The 18,492-nt window shown below is 38.6% G+C and overlaps 1 protein-coding gene across 1 annotated transcript; it reads left to right on the forward strand.

The window, feature by feature from the left end:
* The first annotated feature begins 567 nt into the window (after positions 1 to 567).
* LOC139724717 (BTB/POZ domain-containing protein KCTD5-like) lies at positions 568 to 16,593 on the forward strand. The gene is made up of 6 exons (XM_071635839.1): positions 568 to 807; positions 11,153 to 11,261; positions 11,715 to 11,806; positions 12,529 to 12,624; positions 15,412 to 15,537; positions 16,537 to 16,593. Exons 1-6 carry the CDS (start codon positions 568 to 570, stop codon positions 16,579 to 16,581), a joined length of 708 nt encoding a protein of 235 aa, XP_071491940.1. The 3' UTR covers positions 16,582 to 16,593.
* The last annotated feature ends 1,899 nt before the right edge of the window (positions 16,594 to 18,492 follow it).

The following is an 18,492-nucleotide window of genomic DNA, read 5'->3' on the forward strand; positions in this document are numbered from 1 at the left end:
TTTCAAGAGAGAACATCAAAAGGTGTTATTGTTCGGCAGTGGGCTACATAATCATAACACCGTATAAGTTAAGGTGTCATGCATCTATAATAATCAATATGCAAACTATTGCAGTCAGTAGAGTGTGATAAATAACTCACAACCTATAAATGATATGGGGGTATGGTATAAACAATAGAATACAGATTCGTTAATTCTGATGAAAAGAAAAACAACACACACATCAACAACAACGCAATAATAACCGGTGGGCAATCATTGGTTGGATCCTTAGCTAAGCGCCTTTCCACCACCCTATCTCCGCTTATAGACAACGGCTGGCAATTAATTTCAGCAGCCATATCATATTTACTATCTAGAGATGCTTTTCGAAGTCAGTGTTTGACATGAAACTCTGGCAGGGACAGAGCAAATGTAGTGTTTCATCCGCCAATATCCCATACAGCATTTTATACTGTCTCCCTCTCTCGCACGGAGTCGCAGCGGAAACATCACTAATCGATCTCGTTGCACAGGAGCTAGCTGTTGGGGGCGTTTTCCACTAACTTTGATTATTTCACGAAAAACATGGCGACGAACGGAAAGGAAGTGAATGGTTCTGCACACACAATGGATACGGACGAAAATTGCAGTGTAAACGGAATTGAAAATAGCTTTGAAAGTGAACAATGTGCAAGAAAATCGAAGTGGGTCCGGCTGAATGTCGGCGGAACATATTTTCTGACGACCAGGACAACGCTATGTCGGGATCCGAAGTCGTTTTTATGCAGATTGTGCCAAGACGATCCCGATTTGAGTTCAGACAAGGTGAGTCCAATACCCGTCCGTCGGATATCGTGCGGGCTGACAGGGCAGGTTGGGCACTGAGCTGACTGCCTTGCCTCGTACCGTACGACGCGCAGCTCAGGGCAGGGCAAGGCGCTAAATCTGTAAGGACAGCTCAGAGAGCCGGTTGCAGTAGTTGAGTGATGCGTTGCCTCACGTCAGTTCGGGAAACCCACTCACAAGGGGGGCCCCTCCTTATAAGTAACCCGTCCCCCTTATAAGTAACCCCGTCCCCCTTATAAGTAACCCCCGGGGCACCCCTTATAAGGAGTCTCCACGCTTTTTTGCAATGCAACGCGAAAATGAAAGGACTGCGGCAATTCGCTTGATTATGTCCATAAAGCTTCACAAGTTTCCTAGTTACTCACGAAATTTGAGCAAAATCGGTTTGAGGCATCATATCTAAAATCATGGATTTAAATGCGATGTCAATCAAACGACCCTTGCGAATGCTGAAATGCGAGCGATTACTGGCGCGAGTGTCGCCAGGCGCGGCGGCGCGGCAATGCTTGAGTGCAGACGTGGCGACTGAGTACGAGAGAGTCTCCGTACTCAGTCGCCACGTCTGCACTCAAGCATTGCCGCGGCGCGGCGCCGCGCCTGGCGACACTCACGCCAGTAATCGCTCGCATTTCAGCATTCGCATGGGTCGTTGGACATCGCATTTAAATCCATGATTTTAGATATGATGCCTCAAACCGATTTTGCTCAAATTTCGTGAGTAACTAGGAAACTTGTGAAGCTTTATGGACATAACCAAGCGAATTGCCGCAGTCCTTTCATTTTCGCGTTGCATTGCAAAAAAGCGTGGAGACTCCTTATAAGGGGTGCCCCGGGGGTTACTTATAAGGGGGACGGGGTTACTTATAAGGGGGACGGGTTACTTATAAGGAGGGGCCCCCCTTGTGAGTGGGTTTCCCGAACTGACGTAGAAGTTCAGAACTAAACCTTACACAGAGAGTCTAGAATCTAGTTGTCTTTTTCCATTACGTGAGTGAGCCTCGGCCCTCTTGTGCTCTGCGAGCTGCTTATTTCGAGCTTGGCGATGTATATAAGAATGTATAAAACTAATTAAAAAATAAGATTTTAACTTTTAGATCATTCATTCCTGTGCTATGTTTGTACGCGAATGCCCACATTCATTTTATTCATGAATCATTGTTCATTTTATCATCAGTGCAGTATGGTTGGACCTACTCATCGACTACTTTTTGATTAAATACCATGTATTTTTAGAAAATATCGATACTCAGCTAATGCAAGTTTAAGTTGGCTTACCCGCTTAGTAAGAATTGTATACGGTACTTAATCTCGCATTCAAATCACAATACTAAGATTAGCATTTTTCATATAAAAATTAGATGTACACCAAGCCATGAAATGAGATCAATTATCCGTAGATTGATACCTAATATAGACATGAAAAGTGTTGAAATCAGCCGATTTTTTTCTTTTTCTTGTAAAAATCTTGCATTTTAATAACTTTCCGCGTTTGCAATTTTCCCATTGTATTAGCGAGCGCCCTAGCGGCTTCGATTCGCCGATCATCGTAAGTAGAGAGCTGAGCCAGCGCGTGGTGTCCGCGGGCAGTTGTAAATCACACAACACCCATTACTCCCGCGGCAGCAACCGTGAAGCTCTTCACGGGCTCCGATCGGGCAGCCAATTTCACTGAAACAGGCATTGCAAGGTCCATTTCATGTACATGTACAGTTCTTGCCACATGCGCTAACATACACTCGATAAATTTTCCTTTCAAGAAATCAGAAAACATTTCAATTTTGAAAAAAGTGAAGTTTCGATACTGCCATATTTTGCGCAGTGTGGATTAAGTACAAAATACACCAAAGGTCACGACAAATAAGATCGTCCTCCTCGGGCTACTAGCCGTAGGTAGCAGACGCAAACCCACGTACAGGATGGCAAAAGTAGTTCAGGTTTGTGATTCGAACATGTTTGCAGTACGGCCGTATTACTTTTGAAAAGAATGATATCAATGCACCCCTGTCATAACTGCTACAGCTAGCGATCGTCGCGAATGGGCTCAGAAATTGAGCACACTGCGTGTGTAGAAAACAATGTACATGCGCGAGAGTGCCATCTAGTGCTGAATGACGAACGCTACTATAGATCTTTACTTTATTCAGCCAATAACTGGCTTAAACTACCGTAAGTAAAATTATGATGTCATGCTCAAGTGTCCCTGGAATTTTCTTGGTTGCCAAGACTTCTTGTGCGATGCTCATCTATGGGAGAATGCGTGTTAAAAGATAATTGCATTTAATAATTTGATTAATAAACCAATTTTCCCCACACTGATTTCATCACGATTTACTCAAAAAGAGGAAACAGCACTGTTTTTCATGGAAAACAGTGCTGTGTCATGAAGCTCATAAAAGCCTGACTATTTTTACTATTCATCACTTTGATTGAGTATTTCTTATGCTAAATTATGGTTGAAAAGTGGTCCATGACAATTTCCATTGAAAAAAACAAAGAAAAAAAGTAAAAAATTAAGGAATTACATAAATTCCAAAAACAATATAGGAAATGTATACAAAATCACAAAATTGTGCCCATTCTGGGGTGACATGTTGTTCTAAAAATGGGCTTGGCTTCATAACAGTATGCGTGGACATTGCAAGTTTGGTTGCAAAAGTTGCCTTAGACTTTAAAGAAAAAAGTGAAGAAGCTCCGCCCTACAAAATGTATTAGAAATAGGGTTAGGGCCTTGAATTCAAATGAGATAGATGATTGAAACTTCTCTGATTTGAAGAAGTCTAGATGCATAAATGATAACACACACAAAAATATCCCAAACAGTGGCTATTTGACAACGTCGCTGGGCACTGAAATTATATTGTAAGCATTGATGGTAACACATTGTGTTTACAGCTTCATTTTTGAGTAGCAATTCTACCTTTGATTGCTATACATTGTAGTTTTGGTTGAGACATAACTTTTCTTTTCTATCATTTTTCATAAGATAATGGAAAACTTTTTCAAATGAAATATGAAAGAGCATGTAATTCCAAGAAGAGTATAACATTCATTTGATGGCTGAGATATCCAAAACAGAGCGATCATAATATAAGATGGGACCTACCTTTTATTACTATCGCTTTGTTTTACTTTATTTTTTGATGTTTCAGCCATTCCAACACCAATTTTCATCAAATAAACTTTGAATCCTTCTTAGAATGGTAAACTCTGTACTATTTCATAAGTGGTTTCTTGGTATTTCACAAAAATGTTATAAGCCCAATCCTGATCTCCACCAATACTAAACCATCCCTTTAAACTGCAGCCTAAAATTCTGCACCAATAATCAACTCATGGAGGTGGTTTGTCATATCAAAAACAAGCAAACTGAATTATCAATATCAAAATCCTGGAGTTAGTGCAACTTTCAGTTAGGTGTCCACTCACCCCCCCCCCCCCCCCCCCACTTACAGTGATGTGCATTTTATTACATTTACATACTTACAAACACACATCCACAGGGATATGATAGGCATTAGAAATTATTTGCAGAAGAAAGTGAATATAATACAGATGTAAGTAAACGCAAAGGTGAAAAAAAAAATGGTATTCAACTGAAACAAACTGATCTTATACATTCTTAACAGTAACTCAGCAAGGCTCAATTGATTGAAAACATGTATACCTTTTACTCTGCCATATGATGCACTGACATTGAAAGTAAGCGATATCTTCATAAAAAGTACAGTTCCAAACCACAATAATGTGATTTCTGGGACTTTGTGGAACTTGCGTGTACAACTGTAGTGTACCATCGAAGTTTTAATAATGAGGTTTTGGCACAAACATACTGCTCACGACATTTCTCATGACATTAAATGTAATTCATCATGCATTGTCATTTACACCCTAGGTAATTGTGCTCATGTTACATGTATATAATTTTCACTCTCTAAATCTACGTATGCATGTGCAATGTAGTTTCCACTCTTTTGGTGTGTTCATCTCTCTACTTTCAGGTGAATTATCCCTTAAAGGTTATGAGCAATATTGTTTGTGCCAACGCCTTGTTTGTGATACCTGTGGCACAGGCTGTGTGAACTTAACAGATAGAGTGGAACCTATATCCTGCTTTTCCTGCCCTGTTACTCAGGATTTTTTAATTTTTTTCCCCAGAGAAAAAGAAGCAAAACAATAACAACACAAAACCTCACACCATACCACATAAAATGCTGTCTTATTGTCTGTTTTCTACTCATCATTCAAACAAGAAAGAGGTGCTGATGTAGAATCATTCACCATTTCTTTAATCATGAGATGAGCCTTGTTCATAAAAGTTTAACAACCAAAATGAATACCCGTAGGCTTCACGGCGAGTAAAAGCACTTGTTTTCTCAATTCAAATACACGACTTTGAAGTAGTGATTTGTCAATTTGTCATCTATGGAATAGACAATTGTTGAAAGCATACACAGTGTATTCTCCAGATTCATTTGTACAGTTGAATGTTTGTTTGTTTGTTTGTTTGTTTGTTTTTTATGCCTCCGCCACGAAGTGGTGCCGGAGGTATTATGTTTTTGGGTTGTCCGTCCTTCCGTCCGTCCGTCCTTCCTTCCATCCGTCCTTCCGTCAGTCCATAATGAATTTTGTGGACAGTGTAACTAAAAAACCTTTTGAGGTATCCTAATGGAACTAGGCATGTATGTGCATCGGGGGTGAAGTTGTGCTTATCAACTTTTGGGTTCACATGCTCAAGGTCAAAGGTCAAAAGGTCAAGGTCAAATGCTCAAAATTTCACTATTTCCCCATATCTATGCAATGCCTGAAGAAATTTTCTTGAAACTTAGTGTATACATTACCCAATTAAGATTCTCTAGTGAAAGTTTGGGGTCATAGAGTCAAAAGGTCAAGTAAAAATGTTCAAATTTCACTTTTTTCTCCATATCTTGGAAATGGTTCAAGGTATCTTCTTGGAACATAGTACATATGCATGTACTGACTGGCAGTGATTATTTAGGGAATTTGGGGTTCATGGGGTCAGAGGTCAAGGGTCAAAGGTCAGGGTCGACTCATTAAAGTTTTACTATTTCCCTCATATTTATGCACTGCCTGCAGGATTATTATTTTTTTTTTTAACTTGGTGTATGCATGTATTTAGATAACCCAACAGACATTCTCTGGGAATTTTTTTTTTTTTTTTTTTTTGCCAAAAAGGTCAAAGGTCAAAAGGTCGAAGATCAAGTGAAAGTGCTGAACTTTACTTCTTTTTCCATATCTTGGAAGTGGCTCAAGTTATCTTGAAACTTAGTACATATTTATGCATGTTCTGCCTGACAGTGATTCTCTTATGAATTTTAGGGTCAAAGGTCAAGGGTCAAAGGCCAGATGAAAATGGTAACAATTTACTATTCAATACAGAAATTGCACTTTTTCTCCGTACCTTGAAAATTACTCAATGCATAAACTTATGAAAGGGTCAAAGTCAAGTAAAAGTCCTAAAATCCCCAAATACATGCTCTCCGATTCATCCAATTAAACCTAGGTCAAGAAAGGTGAACATTCAACACATTTGTGACAAACATGTCATTTTATTATTTTGCCAACTTTGTGAAAATGTAATCACACATTGTCCACACGTACTACAGACCTATTAGGAGAATCATACATTATGGCGGAGGCGTACCGGTCGCCATAGCGACATTTCTAGTTTGCCATCTGGTTTGATCTGAACATTTGCTTGTCAAGAACTGGAGCAGAGCTTCTGTCTGAACACACCAATGCATTCTGGTTCCTTTGTGTGTTTTCAGTCTGCTACAGTATGTGAGCACTCTCAACCCCAAAAGAAATAGAAAAATATTCCCTACAAAATGATTTTAAAAATGACAAAAATCGGATAAGAAAAAAAGGAAGATAGGACATTTTGAAATTTTACATTTTTTCGGAAAACATTTCTTGACCAGTCCTTATGAATATTATTATCTATATTCAAATGACCGAGTTGATGATGTCATACATTGTAGTTTGTACCCTCACAATTTTTCATGTGTGTTATATGAAATTTGAAAAACAAATTATTTTTAGCTAATACAAGTAAAAGCGTGTTCCTATACCAACATGTACTGTATATCAGAGTATAATAACATTTGTTCTTTTTTATTTTGTGTGGTTTTAAAGAATATTTCAAGTTTTGGTACCTCAAAAGTTTCCCTGAGTTTCCTTGTCTTAGTTTGTGTTTCAGGTTAAAGTACCTTTCATATAACTAACACTGTGAGACTTAGATACTCGCCCCAAAGTGCTCTCATGTCTTAGTAATCATGCAATAATGGTTTCGTACCAGAGCAGAGCAGGCTCTGAAAAATTCGAACGAGCCGTTAGTTTGACTCGACGCGGTACCACGAGAATACACGTATTGTACAAGACCATTATTGCATGATTACTAAGACATGAGAGCACTTTGGGGCGAGTAAGTCTCACAGTGTTAGTTATATGAAAGGTACTTTAACCTGAAACACAAACTAAGACAAGGAAACTCAGGGAAACTTTTGAGGTACCAAAACTTTATATTATCTTTAAGACAAGATTTATATTTATACAGCTGAAATATGAGATTTTTGTCATTTCTGTATGAAATGAATAAGAAATTGTGAGAGCATGACATCGTCAACTTTCACTGATTTGAATATTCACAAGGACTGGTCAAATAATGTTTTCTGAAAAAATGTGACATTTCAAAATGTCATATCCTCCTTATTTCTTATCCGATTTTTGTCATTTTTGTATCGTCCTGTAGGGAATATTTTTCTCTTTCTTTTGAAGTTTATTTATTTTTGCTGGGTGGATTTCCTCTTTAAGGAGAACTGCTTTAAGGCACTTCATGAACACATATGATCTATGTTCTGATTCCTCCATATAATGCCAATATCTGTCATCAGAGTATTTGCTTGCCTGCCCTCCCAAGGCTCCATTGTCGTTGCATGTCGACCATCTGATTCCTTATTTGCCCTTTTAATAGTGGGTGCAGAGGTACTGTGTGAGTGAGTGTGTGAACACACCATGGTGCAGTGTCCTGGTATAATTGATTTTGGGTATATTAATGACCACCCTACGAGTAGACTGGTTTGCCGTGATGCTGGCAGCTCTGGAATCAATAACTTGGCAGTTATTACGTAAGAGTGGGATTAATGAAGAGCAAGATTGATTTCTGTTCTATTTTTTACCCCTTGCAAGATTGTGGCGGCCAGTGATTACACGTACAGTATGCATGTAAATAGAGCCACTTTGCATACCCATGTACGTCAGTGTTATGACGTATGCTGTCTACGTTGTCACTTGGTTGCAGATTTCAACACTTCAAATTGCATGAATAGTCAGTTTAAAAACTGCATTCACAGTCATGATTCCTTTATTCGGGCTTGTAATGTGGTAATTGTGTATTTTTACATACTGTCTGTACAATATGTCACTAGAAGACAAACTAGTAAGCAATGCAAAAAAGATGAGATAAGTTCACATGGTGCAAGTGAGCAGTTACAAATAAACAAACAAACAAACAAACAAACAACATTGTGATCAAGGATTAAAATGAGTATCATTTAATCAAACTTGATACATTTAAAATGATCTGCTACAACTATGAGAATGAATTTGCTGGGAGCTAGTGTATCGCCTTGAAGTGCTCCAGCCAAGATCTCAAAAAACTCTGTTTTGCCATCGGAAGTGATGATCTTGGTTCTGGTGTTGATTTAGAGCAGGGATATCAGGTCAACGATCTTCTTTGGGATGCCATATTATACCAAAAAGATTTTCTTGAGTGTGCCCCGATCAACAGAGTTTTATAATATTAAAAGTCAGGCCATCATTTATTTCATTAGATATGTTGTCACTTCCACAGATACAGTATATGTTGTGCATTCATTGCTGTGAGACCAGCGTTGTGCAACTTTGTGAAATGTTACTACACTAGGTATAAATGACAATATACAAACATATTTCCACTGAAACATTTCATATACATGGTCCTTTATCAAAAAAAGAAAAAAGAAGAAGAAGAAGAAGAAGAAATTACATGATCCTGAAATTACTACAAACTGTACGTGTACACGTACATCTAATGTTACATGTAAAACTGTAAGGATATGATTATCGGCAAAGTTGACACTAAAAGCTGCACACTGAGTGGGCTACCCAGTATTCACCATATTGCTGTTTTTAAAGGATGAGATTTAAAGTTGCAAATGTTTCTTTATATCCTCTTTAAAAAAAAAAAAAATCATAATGTTCACTGCCTATTTCTCTTCTATACTCTGTTACTATCCATCCAATTAGGTGATGTTAGAACAGGCAAGGTACAAGAATGTTCGTATGGGCTGAATACATTATGAAACTGGCCTTTTGAAAGATGATGCTGGACCTTCAAAGTTAATGACTATTTGATTCCAAGCCAACTTTCAATTTGCTAGAGCTGGGGAGAAGGGTTTAGCCATGATGTGCCTGCATGCATGCTCATTTAACACACATACCGGGTACTACAATGTAGTTGATACCTTTGTGTGTTTGTGGTATAAAAGTAGGAAAAGTGCTTTTTAATTTATCAGTGCATACATGTACATTGTATATAATGTACAATGCAATACATTGTATCCAGTGGAAAAAGCGCTCTAAAATATCAACTATCATTATATTTTTGGAAAGAAGAATGTTGAGTGAAGTACATTGAAATAGGAAATATCTATTACCAGATGGAAAAAAGGAATGAATTTAATAATACATACACTGTAGATGACAGTTTGTATTGTAGGCCATGGAAACTGTCAGCCATTTTCCATTTCGAGTTCTGACATCCACACCTTCTACTGCCAGATTTTTTTTTAAATTCTTTTGTTGTTGTTGTTGTTGTAAAGAAATATGCATGTCAAAGTATCTTTGGCATTGTACATGTAGATAGTAATAAGAAAAAAAATGTTATTGCAGAGTTTTTACAGTTACCTCATGTACAGTATGCAAAGATACTATTAATAAAACTTACTTTTTTGCATTATTTTATACAGTTATTTACCAAAAATACTGTTTTATGGAAAATACTGTTTTTTCCAAATTATATTACCAGTGCTGCACATTCGTATTGCAGGAAAGGTAAAAATGCTGCTTTCCCACCAAAAATATGCCTTTTTAACCCTCAGAATACTACATTGCTGTGTCAGAGGATAGTATCCCTGTGATTTGTATAATGGTAAACTCTTTACTGTACATGACTTTTGTCTTGTCACTACAAATGCCATTTGTAGTGCATCTGCAAACAATGTGCACATTAGGGAGTGTACCAATGATGTGCTGTCTGAGTTGGATGTTAAACCCCTGGAGAGGTTCTGGCAGCAGGCACCAGGTACTGTATCCGGCCTTGAGTCAGACCAGAGATATTGGTGTGACATGGCCCCTGGGGAGTCAGTCGCATAAGGCTGTTAAAGGCACTCACTAACAACCCTCATTTGTAGAAGCCATGTCAATAAAGACTGGGTTTCAGAAGCGCTAAAGTTTAATGAGCCCTGTTATAACAAAGACTTGGCTGACAGAGAAACAATGGATGCACGTAAAGTGGACTCGAGAATAAGTTTCTGTAGCCATATTCACATAAATACATTTAAAGAGTTATCAGTTTTTCCCTCGCAATGCAAAAATCAATTTTGTCTGCCCAAAAAAAAAAAGAGAGGAAAAGATGAAAAATCACTTGGCTGCAAAATGAAGCACTTAAAATCTCCAGACTGTGCATGCCTAAAAGAAAAGAAAAGAAAAACAAATGATAGGAACGTGTGACCCCAAGCCGCTGAGTGTTCGAACCTAGTGTGGGCCACTGTGGGGAGTTGCATTGTGGGATAAAATTCATCTATAAATGGTTTCTTCACGTGCTGTTCAAATATGTCGTGCAGGCAAATTATTGCCAGACTTCTCCAAAAAGAAAACAAAAAATCATACTTGACCAATTTTGCATCAAGATGCATAATGCAAGAATTAACCATATTTTTTACATGCACACATAAATTTGTGTTTTTACATGAATTGTAATAATTGATTGAAAAACCATTATTAATTTTATCATAAAAAGATATCGAGCAGCTCACAGGGAAGAACAATGTCTGCCACGAAACTTCGTCATGCAACGCCAATGTGAATGATTTGATGGTGAGTCAGTTTGTACAAAATGTTGCATGTAATGGTGATGTTAGAATTTCGTTGAGAATTTCACTCAGTCATCGTCAGTCATGTCATTGGCCCTGAATTCAACAGACCACATTTTGAAAAATTCAAACTCGACATTTACTCTTTTCTTTTATGCCCATTTTCATTTCAGGATGACACTGGTGCCTACCTGATTGATCGTGATCCCATGTACTTTGGACCAGTCTTAAATTACCTGAGGCACGGAAAGCTAGTTATCAATAAAGATTTAGCAGAGGAAGGTGAGTAAGAACCTAAAAGGAAAAGAACCAGACACGTTCCGTACAGAATGAGAGGATGTTGGCTTTGGTGAGATTAGTGTCAGTTTAGAACTAGAAGGATGCTTATATGCACATTCCTTTGTATGTATTGCATAGAATGAATGTCCTTCTTGTTCTCAGAAGGCAAATTACAATATTACTTCAAACATGTACAATGTAGGTGCTCATGTAAGGAATGGCCATGAGCTTGTCATCATTGCTTGCTTGCTTACAAAGTGTGCTGACAAAAAGCAGACAAAATACTAATGATGCTGGTCATAATAAAACCACTTTTTTGAGGGCAATACACCTTTGGCAAGGTCTCTAAATACTTGAAATGAGAGAATAGAAAAAAAAAAGATGAAAAGAAGAGAAAATTCAATGAAGTGTGTGTTGTCAATTATTTGATCATGTTCATTATCTCCTCTTTTGCAGGTATACTAGAGGAAGCTGAATTCTACAACATCACATCTCTCATAAAACTTGTCAAGGAACGAATGAAGGAACGGGACACAAGAAATTCTCAGGTATGGCGTGCTGACGCGCGTAGCATGCGGAAAAGTGTAGGGGGGACTGAAAGAAAACGAAACAAAAGGACTTGCAGAAGTGGCAGTCTGGAATTTCTTTGTCGCATCAATGCTTGTTCTTGAAATGGGTAGAAAGAAAACAGGCCTGATACTGATTCCAAGGAGAAATCATACTAGGATGCTCAAAGCGCAGTTTACATGTTGAGGAAGAAAGAAATTGGCACTTACAAGATGAACTGCTATGTGCATTGTTTTCAAAACATTTTGTTGCCAAGGCAACTGTTTCTCTGCCTTCACACTTGTGTTTATCATTGCTTATTTTGAGTGTAGAAGAAGCTGCCCAACTCAAGGAATATTCCTCCATGGTGCGAACAGACATTTTGGATTTTGCTTTTGGTGAATTTTTCAGACATCAGTTGATATATCCATGAATTTTTAAAATGTTTTTGCAGGCTTTGTGTATTCCCCCCCCCCCCCCCCCCCCCCTCATGGAATATTTCATGATGACCTACAAAATGTAATACATCTTTTAAAAGATATACATGTACCTTGAACTGATACATGTATTAAGCTTACATTGAAATATCATGTTCTGGAACAACTTCCTGAGATACAGTTCCTTACGTAGAAAGTTGATAATTGATCAATCTCTTTCCCTCTGTGTATCTGTTAGTATGTTTGTACCTGTCTCTATCTCTGTCTGTATCCTCTTGTGTTGACAGGGTTCAAGGAAACACGTGTATCGGGTATTACAGTGCCAGGAGGAAGAGATAACGCATGTGGTGTCAACAATGTCAGACGGTTGGCGGTTTGAGCAGGTAACTTGGTTTCCCCCATCTAAATCCTCTGCACTTCCTTGTGGCAATAGTGCGCACTTGTTGCTTGTGCAGAGCATTAAAACAAAAAACACAAAACACACAAAATACCCAGATCAAACTTAACTCTTGGGGACATTTGACTGTGCTTGGATCTGAAGTAGTCTGAGCCAGTGCCGTATATAAAGAGAGTTTGGCTTTTAATGAGCTTTGAAGCCTACGATTGGTCAATGGCTGGTCTAGCGACCTACATGGAGCCATGTTGTTACAGAACAGAGCACATACAGTACGCAGCGCCCATTGTTAAATTCACTATACATAGCTTGCTTTGCTTATGACGTCTGAACGTACACGCTATGAAACCCTCTAGTAACACGTAATATGCTGAGTAACGACATGGTGTCCAATTTAGCAGTTGGCCAGACTCTCTTTCTGTATGGCACTCATCTCAGCCATTGTGAAATGACTTTACAATGTATATTAAAAAAGAAAGTATTAAAACAAAGTGGTCCTAATAAAAGGTGGGTCCCACCTTTTTAGAACCTCTTTGTTTTGGATATCTCGGCCATTTCAAAACCGATTTTCAGCAATTAAATTTTGAAATCATCTTTTGTATGCTCTTTCTTATTTCAGAAGAGGTTTCTCATCATCTCAAAAACAAGTTGGAAACCTGAGGCCCCATATCTCAACCAAAATTGAACCACCCCTTTAAATTCCGCAGACTGCTTTTTGCAGATTGGTCCTATGCACAAACTATCCTAAATCGACTGTAGAGTTTTAGTTTCTATATGAACTACATTTGGTTATTTAATACTTCTTTATCTCCTATCGGGAAGTATTACACAGAATTTCATTGAACTGAACTGGATTCTCGTTGCAACCTGAGTATCGTAGTCCACTTCCATGTGGTGAAAGTTGATGCTTGTGTGCAGGGATTTTGTAACTTAGATGTCTGCAGCACAATAGAAAAGGATTTCCATATGTTTGGGAGTGCATCTGTGGGAATAGCGCCGGCACTGAAACCCACACTTTTCTATTTACTGGGAAACTTTGTAGCAGACACTCTGTCTGCTATATGAGGAGTTCTGTGCCGAGGAACTCAGACATGAAGAAACACTGGTGAAAGATATTACCTCCCAAGATACCAACCTCCTGTTTTTGTAGGAGAATTATAATCAGAACAATCAACTGATTGATTTCCTTTTTCAAATGATGTTATTTCCTCATGCTCTGTCTTTGATGAGGCGTATTCTTGCAAGAAGTTCTGGTCATGAAAGAGAAGTTTGTGATGTATTGCTTTAAAGCCACCCTGAATGATGGACATTGCAAATTACCTGTTAAAACTTCCTTTGGCCTTCAATGTATGCAGATTAGCAAAAAGTAATGTAGATAGTGTGGAAAATGTGCCAAACACCTTTCATTCTATCTACAACCAGTAGCGATGTGGGTTTGGAATAACATGAAATGTCATTCGTGTTTGTTTGTTGGAAATTCAGATCAGTTCAGTTCCGCTCAGTTTGATTCAATAGATATCTTAGCCACAGCTGATTGTTCTACAATTTACTATCAGAATGCATACATTCACCAACCCCACCCCCCCCCCAACAAAAGTACCTCAGTAGTGCTGAATCAAATTTGTCGTTTCAATGATGCATGCAATTACTAAAGCTAGAAATCTAAATCCATGTGTCTTCTTTTTTCTTTTTCTTTTTTTGAGAGCTGTCCGAAACTTCAATATCATTCAGGGTATTCTACATATATCTTCATGTGAAAATAGGAACTTGAAAGAGAGCAAAAGATCATGGAAAATGAAGAATTCACAGGTTATATGAAACATCGAACCATTTCTTAAAACCATGCATCCCCCGCCCCACCCACCACCCACACACACACACACATTTTTCCCCGGGAAGGGCAACATGTACTATGAACACAGTACTTAAAGCTGTAATGTTTTTTCAGACTTGAATTGAGCAAGGTTATGATGTTTGGGTTTTTTTTTTTTTATTATACCTGGAAAAAGTAGAAGAGGGAGTTTACTGAAAAAACAACAACAACAGCCCAGAATTGATTTATAAAAACCCTGAAACTAAACAATCAAAATCAATAGCATGTCATGTCAGTCAGGACACCCCATGCATTGTTTCATCTGTGGCCCAATGCAGGAAGACAGAACCCAGCCAAGAATCTGCTAGAACAATCACAATCCCTGGCTGGTAGCCAGGTGGTTTAGTCATTTTGCCAGCTATTATTGCTAATGTGTGCTTTACAGTTTATCTCTCCCCATACCCCCCCCCCCCCCACCCCATTTGAAGTTCTCTAGTGGAGTGCTAACTGCCTTGGTTTTGAGCTAAAGGTCACCCTGAGGTCACTCATCGGTAAAGCTGCACATTTGTTGCAGAAATAGAGTTCTGGGAGAAAGTAAAGTATCTGAATAATACAGTGCAGACTAACCCCTTAACATCTCTCTCCTTTAGGCACTGATCATTGACAAAATTTTCAGTTCTATTTGTCTGAAGTGAAATCATGTTTGGAGCTCTGGAATGCATCTCCTTGATTTGGAACATCGTTGATCAGATATTTATAACGAAGAAAGAGTTTGGAACAAATGAAAATGTTGGATTGAGTGAATAATAGAGTTTGAGCTGTTTAAACACATTTCAAGTAAAAAACAAAAAACATAAACATGAAGCATGCTTTTACAAATCGTATGAAGAGGTAGGGATCCATCCAAATCTCATATGTACAATGGAATCTTAGCAAGCTTTTCGTCTTATTTTCCCCCACCAGCTGGTAAACATTGGTTCATCCTATAACTATGGCAACGAGGACCAGTCCGAGTTTCTATGTGTGGTCTCCAAGGAGCTGAGTAACACCAATGGTGCATCGGCAGCGGAGAATTCAGATAGGGCCAAGGTGAGTAAAGCGCCCCCTGTAGTTCATGTCGGTTTTAAAAGATAATCAAACTAAAGATGAGGGCAGGGTTTGGCCAATCTGTGCAGAAAAAAAGAAAGGAAAAAAATTCATTATTCTGAAGGTTCATTCATCCAAAACTGAAATGAAGTTCATTAGTATGCACTTTCTTTTCATTTTTGGATTGATGAACATTTTCACATTTTCTGATAAATTTTTGGAATAGGGAACCTTATCATGTCTGGATTAACAAATCTTTGGAATAACGGACCTTTTTCATTTTTGGATCACGAAGCTATGCAGTAACGAATCTTCCGAATAATGCTACAAGTTTTCGCATAATGAACCCTTTGTCATGTTCTGATTAACAAACATGTAGGTATGTGGAATTTGTGTGTTTTGGGAAAAACATATACCTTTGGAATAACGAACATCACCTGTTCTTTACACACATGTATACCTGAGATATAACAGTTTTGTTGGGACAAGGATCCTTCCTTTTGTCTGTTTCTGGGTCTAGGGCAATTACCCCCAGATCCTTCCCCCGCCCCTCACCCTAATCCTAGTCCTGGAACTAATCCTAAACCTAACCCTTACCCTAATCGGTGGGGGGTAATTGCCCTGAAACGCCGTTGCCATATGCAATCTGTCACATGCGTTTGCACACACAAGAAATTTGCATAAATCACAGACTAGATTTAACCTAACTAGGCATGTACATATTTATGCGTAACTTCGGAACCGTGCACCCGGGCGTCGCAAATTTGGTGTCAAAAGATGCGGGAGACTTGAAAGAAAAAAGTCATGAAACGTCGCGGCGATAGCTTTTTGCGATTGCGATACATAGCGCGGAACGTCATGGGGGGGGGGGGCCTCGGAGGCCCCCCCCCTGGCCTAGTTAGGGTTAAACCCCCTTCCTTATGAATACTGGCCTGACAGTTTGGTAGTACCTATCTCATATCATGATTTATTCTCTTTTTTGTGTGTCTGCCCCCTTTGCAGATTCTTCAGGAGAGAGCATCGAGATTGCGCGAGCACAGGACATAGGGGGAAGAGTCTATTCTCTATCTCTACTTCTTCATCCCCATCTCTCGTGTCATTTCTTCTCGCTTCGGCCGGTGTTAAACCGGTGGGATGTGATCCCACCCCGTCGGGCTTAGAGGCAGCTTCGGCAACTATCTACGGAACCCACTGCTCAGGAGAGCCAGAGGAATCGCTAACGTGTTTCTCCTTATGTCTCATTATGATTTCTTGACTTTTATTTAAATGAACTTTTTATTTTTTATTTTGTGTGTGTGTGTGTTTGGGGGGGGGGGGCAGTTGTGTTATTGTTGAAGAGCTTTTTTTTTTTAGTGTAGCTAGAGATGTTGCATGAACTTGAGCATCATGCTCGGATTTTCGTTGCCGTCGTTCGTTCCTCTGTTTGGTGCAATCTTTGATTTTATGATACGTCCTCTGGTTCGGAATGCAGAGTTTTACGATGTGTATGAGTGGCATCACATGATTTCATTTTTAATCTGCTTCGATTTATACTTTGTGAATTGCCCATGCTGGGACTCTTTGTAGTGATGACAATGTCAGTAGTGGTAATGACATCCCCAACACAGCATTTTAGTTGCTGTGATGAGTAGAGGCTCATGCAGTTACTACCCATATCCATCAGCGTGGTGATACCCAAAGAACATGACATTTTTCCCGTACTCCCGAGGATCAGGTTGGATATATCAAACACTTCATAAACTTCAAAATAACAAATGATGCGTGTACGCTAAATGGTACAAGATGCCATCATTTGCTATAACTAATCAACACAACATTGTGTTGCATTGGTGTCGAATTATGTTTGCTCTGTGATTTGAAATACTGTAAAACCAGAAATTTTCGGCATGAAATTTTCGTGAATTGCCACTGGCATTCAATTCATGAAGTGTAGGTAAGAACTTTCGCATGCATTGTGATTTATGCGAATCTTGGCTGTCAAGAGAGTTGCAAAATTAAAATGTTCACAAAAATTTCTGATTTTACAGTACCCTGGTAGACCAAAAGGCACGTAACTTTGCCTCGGATGGGTTCAACCTTTTTTTTTTTTTTTTTTTTTTTTTGAAGTTTATAGCTTGTGTTAATAATTTCTGCGGACTACTGCGCTGATTTGCATGAGTTGTTAAAATCAGCATTTCCAGTATAGAGATGTGAATTAAAAAGAAGAGTCATAAAAACAAGACTATTACACACACACATCAAGCGGGACTCATAGCAAGCCTAAAAACAAATGCTTGAGAACCTGAAATTCAGGTAAATTTAAGACAAAAAAAGAAAGAGGTTTTTCTGTATGTCAAATGTTTTTTCCCCTACTTCCTGCCATTAATCATTTTGTTGATTTTATCTAGTTCAGTGTGCACGACAAATATTCATGACTCTTGTCATATGCACAATTTGGTGTGTGAACTCGGTCACTGTTTTAATTCACGATATTGGGAACAACTGTGTCAATGGCAAGTGTGCCTTGATTTGGACCATTTTCAATTTGCCAATGTTACATGACCAATATCTACTTTCTAATTTCATGTTTTGTCCCCGTTGTTGACATGATGAGTTTATAGAACTATCGAAGTGGTGAATTTAGTATTTCGTAACGTTTGTTTTCACACCACTGCTACAGAGAAGAGTATATGTAAACTTTGCATTGTTATGCAATGCCAAGCTCCCCTTCTTCTCTGTTCGTGAATGTGTGAAAAAGTGTTTGAATTGCTGGGCTGTCGTGCAAGTAGCATGTACAGTTCAAGATCATTGGGTACCCATCTCTGACTTGTAGTGTTTCGAATGGATCACGTTTGTGACAGAAAAAGAAGATATGTTTTAAAGACTTTACATCAACTTGTATATTTCTTCTTTGTATTTCCGTTAATATTTCACCTAGTACTCATTTTCATTATCCTGTAACTTCATAAATGAAACACA

This window comes from Diadema antillarum, unplaced genomic scaffold (assembly GCF_040938485.1).
Source record: "Diadema antillarum isolate AM-2024a unplaced genomic scaffold, OU_Dant_1.0 scf00000226, whole genome shotgun sequence".
Taxonomy (NCBI): domain Eukaryota; kingdom Metazoa; phylum Echinodermata; class Echinoidea; order Diadematoida; family Diadematidae; genus Diadema; species Diadema antillarum.

What these genes read in the sequence shown, in the direction of transcription:
- LOC139724717 (XM_071635839.1), top strand. Translation starts at nt 568, where the DNA reads ATGGCGACGAACGGAAAGGAAGTGAATGGTTCTGCACACACAATGGAT. An exon ending in GGGACACAAGAAATTCTCAG is followed by an intron (nt 11,807 to 12,528) that starts GTATGGCGTGCT and finishes TTGTGTTGACAG; the next exon opens with GGTTCAAGGAAACACGTGTA. An exon ending in ACGGTTGGCGGTTTGAGCAG is followed by an intron (nt 12,625 to 15,411) that starts GTAACTTGGTTT and finishes TTCCCCCACCAG; the next exon opens with CTGGTAAACATTGGTTCATC.